General features: G+C 32.7%; 2 protein-coding genes and 1 long non-coding RNA gene across 3 annotated transcripts; 2 read left to right on the forward strand and 1 right to left on the reverse strand.

Moving 5' to 3' along the window:
* Positions 1-2,291: 2,291 nt before the first annotated feature.
* On the forward strand, positions 2,292-3,073 carry LOC130823163 (uncharacterized). Its single transcript, XM_057687787.1, has one exon. The coding sequence runs from the start codon at positions 2,669-2,671 to the stop codon at positions 2,876-2,878; it is 210 nt and encodes a 69-aa protein (XP_057543770.1). The 5' UTR covers positions 2,292-2,668; the 3' UTR covers positions 2,879-3,073.
* Positions 3,074-3,100: 27 nt separating this feature from the next.
* LOC130823165 (uncharacterized) lies at positions 3,101-5,915 on the forward strand. Its single transcript, XR_009046580.1, has 2 exons — positions 3,101-3,689; positions 3,833-5,915. It is a non-coding gene; the product is annotated as an uncharacterized LOC130823165 (long non-coding RNA).
* Positions 5,770-6,889, reverse strand: LOC130823161 (uncharacterized). Its single transcript, XM_057687785.1, has 2 exons — positions 6,406-6,889; positions 5,770-5,989 (listed from the first exon to the last, which is right to left on the reverse strand). Exons 1-2 carry the CDS (start codon positions 6,791-6,793, stop codon positions 5,973-5,975), a joined length of 405 nt encoding a protein of 134 aa, XP_057543768.1. The 5' UTR covers positions 6,794-6,889; the 3' UTR covers positions 5,770-5,972.
* Positions 6,890-7,291: the final 402 nt, after the last annotated feature.

Below are 7,291 nucleotides of genomic sequence, written 5' to 3' on the forward strand. Positions count from 1 at the left end.
GCCAATAAGTAGAGCAAATGTGTTAGACTTCCTTGGTGAAGAAGTATAAGGAGAGGAAGACAAGCTTGCGAAGGAAAAGAGAGGCAAAGAAGGAAGAGTGGGGTTAACAGAAAGCTAAGGAGGTAAGGGATCAGGAAAGGTATATAGGATGTTATAAAAGATACATATTAGTGGGTTTGCTTTACTGAGATGAAATTCATAGTGTTAAGTAAATTATTGTCTATCTTCTCTTTTTGGGTGCTTTGCTTTGCTTTAGTTTTTGATCAAATGGAAAAAAGCAGCTTACAATGTGTAAAGTGGTACAGCAAGACTTGCAAGATGTGGGAAAAGTTTCTCCTCAATTTCGTTTTTAAATCATTTTACATTTTTTATTAACTCAGTTCGGCATGCATTGCGGATCCCAATGCCGAATAAAAGAGGATTGTAAGTTAGTGACATTTACTAACTACAAAACATCGTCACATCTTATGACGAGCTTAACTTAATTTGCTTTGGCTCATATAAATTTGTTAAAACTAAGACGTTCTTGTTATGTCGTTTTAAATAGTTTGTGATCTATAAAAACTGCATACACATAGTTAAAAGGGTATATTAAATATTAACGAATTAATTAGTTATGACACCGACTGATACAAAAGTTTTTAATTTAATAGTGTATCAAAATGTATTTTTACGAAAATATTTATTGATTATATCATCACTCTATTTTATATTATTTATATTGATTGAATGTAAAGCTAATTTGTTTGAGAAGATTGATAAAGGTATATATGATTAGATACAACAAAGATCCTTTAACATATGATGATCTCATTCATGAGAATAGAACATTTATACTTGTAAACTTTTTAAAAAGTTAGAAAATTCATGTATTAATAAGCCCAAGGGAATAAGCACGATATAATACTTATGAAAATGACTTAAGAATAACGAGATTTGTAATATGTTCTTCACACCCGTATTTGTGGACCACAAGCTTATTTGGGCCATGAAAATATACTCATTACAACTATCTTTTTTACCCAATTGACTGCTTTGAAGTTTGAGCGTTTCTCTTACTTCTCTGTCCCACTTAATTCTTTTTATAAGTCCTAATTCTTCACATATAGCGATAAAGAAAGGAATAGAGACATATTTGCACTCAAATCAAGAAGGAATAGACATATTTTTACTTGAATCAGATTACGTGACTCATATTTAAATTTTAACTTATATCGTAATTTAATCAAACCTTAATTAAACTCATTACATGATTTATTACACCAATTAGCAATTCATAAAAATGCTTGAAAAACATACCAATAGAAACTGAATTGTGCTCTTGAGTGGTTGATATGACAACATTAAAAAAAATTACCAGACCAATTAACGAGCCAAATGAAAACCGAACTAATCTAGAATATTTATTACATCCTGTATCGGATCAATCTGAACCTAACCTATTCACTTGAAAGTCAAATCTAGGGATAAATAGAACACAACTCTTTGTATCCAATACATCCCTCATAACAAGTTTGGTATGTTATTCAAGTTGATATATTCTAATAAGTTTGGTATGTTATCGCTATATCATCTTTCTTCATTTTATCCAAAAATTTATTCTTTGTCTACATCTTATTCACACATTTTTTTTGTCTCCTTATTCTTTGTCTTACTTCGTCCTCTATAACAAAAAACAAAAATCAACAGTCATAAAATATAGCCAAGTAGCTAACCAATGGGGACTAAAAAGTATTGTTTCGCCAATACACTCATATACAAGCGCCATTTCCATCAAATTTGAGTCGCATAAAGCGAACGTGCACGACAATAAGGTGACAAGTATTAAACTAAGTACACCTAAATCTTCAAAGATACTAATACATGTATTGATTAAGTTGATAGAAGTTTTTCTATGCGACATCATTAACCTGAGTTTAAGCCTCATTAAGCGTTTTTTTAGGGGCAGAGTAAAAATTGACAAATTCTTTGAAGATCCAATGCAATTTTAATAATTATCATATTTTTCTAGCAACTTTGTATCTCTAAACACTTAACATATACTACGTAATCTATATCGAATCCTCCAATTTTTAAGGGTTCTGTGCGATCAAACATGTTGAACATCTTTAGAACTTCCATTGTCTAGAAATAATACTTATCCATTTACTTTTTTTAATATTATCAGCATAATTTGATTTTGTTTTAGATCCACCCATGTTCATAGAGGTTATTATAATACTTTGATTAAAATCTATGTTTATATCAAGTATAATATACTCTATCCAATGGAAATAAGGTGACAAGTAAAAAGCACGTATCAGAAATGCTAACTTCAGACAAAAGCAAAAGCAGGAAGGTTAACCTTCCACAAGATATCATCAGCCATGAAGGAAGAATAGATTCTCAATCCAATCTCAATGAAGTTCCCATTGTTTCTATCCTGTGACGTTTCCTTCCACATTTGGGTCACCTCCCTCCTTTGTCTGACCACTATGATGTACTTGTCTGTCTCTTTCTCTATGAACTATGCATCTCATTGCCTTACTATCCGATAAACTCCTGCATACTTCTATATAAATGGAGCCCTGTTCACCTCCAAAACATCGCAATAAATCAATCAACATCATTACATTAACCAATAAGCCATCTAAAGAAACAAGGCAAACAGAGTGCAAGATAAGGCAAGATGGCAGATTGGGGGCCTGTAGTGATGGCGTTGGTTCTGTTCATTCTGTTGACACCAGGACTGCTGTTTCAGCTGCCCGGCAAGAGCAGAGTGGTGGAGTTCGGAAACATGCAGACGAGTGGGATGTCAATACTGATTCACACAGTCATCTACTTTTGCCTCATTACCATTTTCCTTATCGCCATAGGCGTCCATATCTACACGAAATAGGCCTAGCTCCGTTGCTAAGAGTTTCATGTTTTTCTGTTTTTTAACTCATTTTGATTTGTTTTGTTGTTATATTCATATCTATTAAGATGTAATCTTCTAAGATTATTTGATATATGAAAAGGGATATTTCACAAAAGCGATATTTCACAAGATCTAAACAATAAAACAGAACAAAAAAGACAAATATAATCTATCTGTTCCAATATTGTTGCAATGCTACAATTATGGGTACTGATTAATTTTTAGATTTAGTTATTTTTTGTTTGGTTTGGAAAATAGCTATTGTAATAAAGTAGAAAGCATTTTTGGGATCCTAGCCTAGAGAGACTGTCTTAAATTATCAGGTTTTAATCGGGTACACTCGAAATTTTCTAAAATATAAGGATGACCAAACAAATTTATAAAAAACCCTGAACAAGAACAATTTCAAAGCAGATTCTCAACACGCTACTTAAGTTGAAAAGTCAAAGTCAAAAATGGTCAAAACTCAATATGGAGAATTATGTTTGACTTATTCAATTAGATGTTAGGTAGAAGTATACAAAACATAACAAACTATATATATAACACATGAAAAACCTAAATAGAACAAGTTAAACCATCAACCAGAGATTCCTGAGAAATTCAATTAATCAAATTCATTATATTGCAATTATCCGATCTCAGTTATCCAATCTCTATAATCTAAACCATCAACCAGAGGTTCCTGAGAAATTCAAAGTTACAGAACAAATGGGACTACTACTTGCAGGGCTACTGATCTTTGCATTCAGCATAGTTTTATCTCCTGGAATAGAATTACAGTTACCAGGTAAAATCCCAATCTTTGATCCATACGATACACTTCTTGCTCTTACCATTATTTATCATCATAGTGCATGAACAAGACACAACTTAAGATTTTTAGTACCTACAATCTCTGATAATAATATTTGTATATTGATTCACATGCAGAATCCTTTCCGTTCTGTTTGCTCATCTGTTGTTGACCTTGGTCCTACTCATCCAGAAGTGTCATATTTCATTGTATCTCCAAGTACTGGTAAACATACACAGAAAGTGAAGAATTTTGTGGCTACAAAAGGCAGGTGAACGAGTGTTTTATAATGAAATTGGTAAACCAGTTGTCTAGAATAAAGATGGGACCATGTCAATGGATTTTGTATACTATATGCCATTACCCCGATGTCAAGTGGTTCTACTTCTACCTAGATTAGGCTTGAGAAGATAGAATGTATGCAATTGCGTCCTTGTAACAATAAATCTAATGTATATGTTGTAATAAAAGTAATCCAGAGTATATGTTGTAAATAAATTCCACCCACCATTATTCTATACAAAGAGAAGTTCAACATGTTTCCATAAAGGAGATTTCAAAAGAATGCAACAAGCTAACAAGTCACGACATAAATTTTACAGCAGCTCGAAATTAAAGCTTTAGAAAGAGAATTTTACCACATCACTTCATATTATGGTTTGCCCCTATATGGTGGTAGGTCTAAGGCACCAAATGCAAGCAACTCCTAAAACCCAATCAAACAGAACTATTCTAAACAAGGTGAAAATTCTTAAGAAAACAGAATGCGCCACAATGAAACAAACTATACTACAAAGAGAAGAAGAAAGATCTAGACTATAAAGTATAAACACTCTAAAGTCTGACCTAAATCATTGGAATTTCACCACAACTAAATAGTGTCATTTGTACATTTGAACCTCAAGCCTCAAGGCTCAAATGAGCAAGAAAGGCAAGAGAATATGGACCTAAACCTAAAGTAATGCCAGCATTATTTGTAATACTCAAAAAAAGACTTTATAGAATTTCTGAAACCTAAATCTAAATAAAGTCTGCTTCCCGAGAATGGAATGAATGACATTCTGAAACATGATATATCTACTCTATTCTCTGATTTCATATGCTCATATCACATATGTTTGTTCCAGACTTTCTAGCTCTTTTAATATGTGCAATCTGTAAAGCTAGATATGTGACTCACCAAAAAATTCCACAACTACTTCTTTACAATTTTCCATGGATGTCAGGGAAATCAAGAAATCCATTTGTCTATTCTGGTTAAAAACAAGGCCGTCGGCACATTGTATCATATTGGCTGAGAAATAAAGTTTTAAATCTACCGATTTGATAATATCCAAATTGTAAAAGGATAAAATCCGCAATTTAAGCCGAATCAATGGTTATCTCATGGTCTCAGCAATATTTGGTGTGACAGCAATAGCATCACCCCTTTTACCGCATCATCATGACCATTAACACAAGGATTATTAAAATCTAATTCAAAATTTCTTCCCTATGGACATAACTTTACACCATCGGAAACAAACATACTTGGAAAAAAAATCACTTTGGTCAACAACATAAATATGTGAAAGCCACCTCAACGACCAATCAACAAAAATTCCAAAGTTAAAAAAAATACACTTTATAAACAAAATGAGAGAATCTGGTAATCGGCTCAAAATAGTTTGATTTAAAGGAAGCATGTTTTAGAAATGCTACGTAGCTACAGACAAAAAGAAAGATGTAACCCTCGACAACTACCATGAAGGAGGTCATACAATTAAAATATATAAAAAGTACGATATATGATCTTGATCTATGACGTTTCCTTCCACATTTAGATCAAATCCATCTATTGGCTTATGCTGAACACTCATCTAAGCTTGTTTAAATCTTAGCAATTCACTATCCACCAACACAAAAACTCCCGCATGTACAAGTGAGCCTTGTTTGTCTCCAATACATCACACGCATTCAGCCAATATCATCACATTCCAGCCAGATTATACAAATATACCACTTATCCAATCAAGCATGAGCGCAAGGTGAATACTTCAACAATAGCCATGAAGTTACTGCCAGTGACCCAGTATTGAAGAAAGAACACTAAAGTAGTTGCTTTCAACATACTTTATAATGAGCATTCATATTATACATTCAACTAGAATAGAATCCAAAAGCCAGTCAATTATACATAGAGAAGAAAATCTTACAACACTAATATGCAGACAAGATACAGCAATACAATACAGCAAGCCAAAATTCTCTACAGTTGATGGACAAGCAGGGTCATCCTTACATGCGCGTCCAAGCTGAAAAGAAAGAAGCCAAAATATCATCAACATCTGAGCTAAGTAATCCAAAATATTGTGCAAACAACAAGCAAAGATAATCCAATTCACAAAGGAATAACTAGGAATGCACAAACTCAACTATAGCCTTAAACATCCTCAAACATAAATTCAAGAACTCAGACCCCATAATTTGAAACATGCATTTCCAACTTAGAACAGAAGCGCTTTCTAATCATTAAGAAAATCCAGCTTACTATACACTACCTCAATCCTAAGTTACATAGACTCATTGTCAAGTCTTATAACAGCAACAATTTTCAACATCATAAAACTGAAAGGAAAAAAATAAATAAATAAATAAAATGCAAACTTAATAAACCTTAACCCTAAAAAAGCTCTAAAAACACTTAAATTGAAGAGAAGAAAATTCTAACCATAAAAGTCTTCCGCAGGTAAACCCCATTTGAGAGAATTTCGCCCAAAATCCGACAAACTGAAGAGAAACCCAGCAAAATAGATGATAAAAACCAATACAATTATCCATGGCATAAGTATAAAGCCTAATAGAAAAATCACTGATCCAAATAACATCAACCACAGCGAAATCCCCAAAATTAAGCAAGCAAACAACGCGGGAGGTATTTGTGTCGAATAATATGGCGTCGTACTACGTCGAATTGACAAAGAAGACGAATTTTCAGGATAAACTATCGTCGGAAAAGCGTTTGTTGTGATAGGAAGTGGGAAATTAAGTGTATGAATAATCATTGTATAGAGATCGTGTAGAACCCTAATTATTGGGTCTTCTTTGTTTGTCCACATTTTTCCCGAGAAATTGGAGAAATCATTTTAATTTGCAGTGGAATCCTTGTTATATACTTCACCTGTCTAATGCACCGGATGAGATGCAATTAAGTTATGCATTGTTTTGCTGTATCCTAACTTCCTAAGTAAACATGGAAAGATTGAATAAAATAAATTTTTTAAAAATAATTTCCTAAAATAAGTTTGGAAAATTTTAATTCTTAAAATAAGCATGTATTCGTATTCGAGCCTAAGGTCAAGTTTGTTCGTTGTTAATAACAACGAACAACAGTGAACAAAGAGAGACAATATCATAACATTTGGAAGGACAAAAAAAATTATAAACAATGCTTGTTCTCTATCCATAACAGTCTACAAACTATCCCTTCAAACATTGTGACATCATCTCCCTTTTATTCGTTGTTATTAACAACGAACAAAGTACTTTTTAAATTCTACCTTAGATTCGGATACGAACACGCTTGTTGTGGAAATAAAAATTTCATAAAGGTTATT

This window comes from Amaranthus tricolor, chromosome 9 (genome assembly GCF_026212465.1).
Source record: "Amaranthus tricolor cultivar Red isolate AtriRed21 chromosome 9, ASM2621246v1, whole genome shotgun sequence".
NCBI lineage: Eukaryota > Viridiplantae > Streptophyta > Magnoliopsida > Caryophyllales > Amaranthaceae > Amaranthus > Amaranthus tricolor.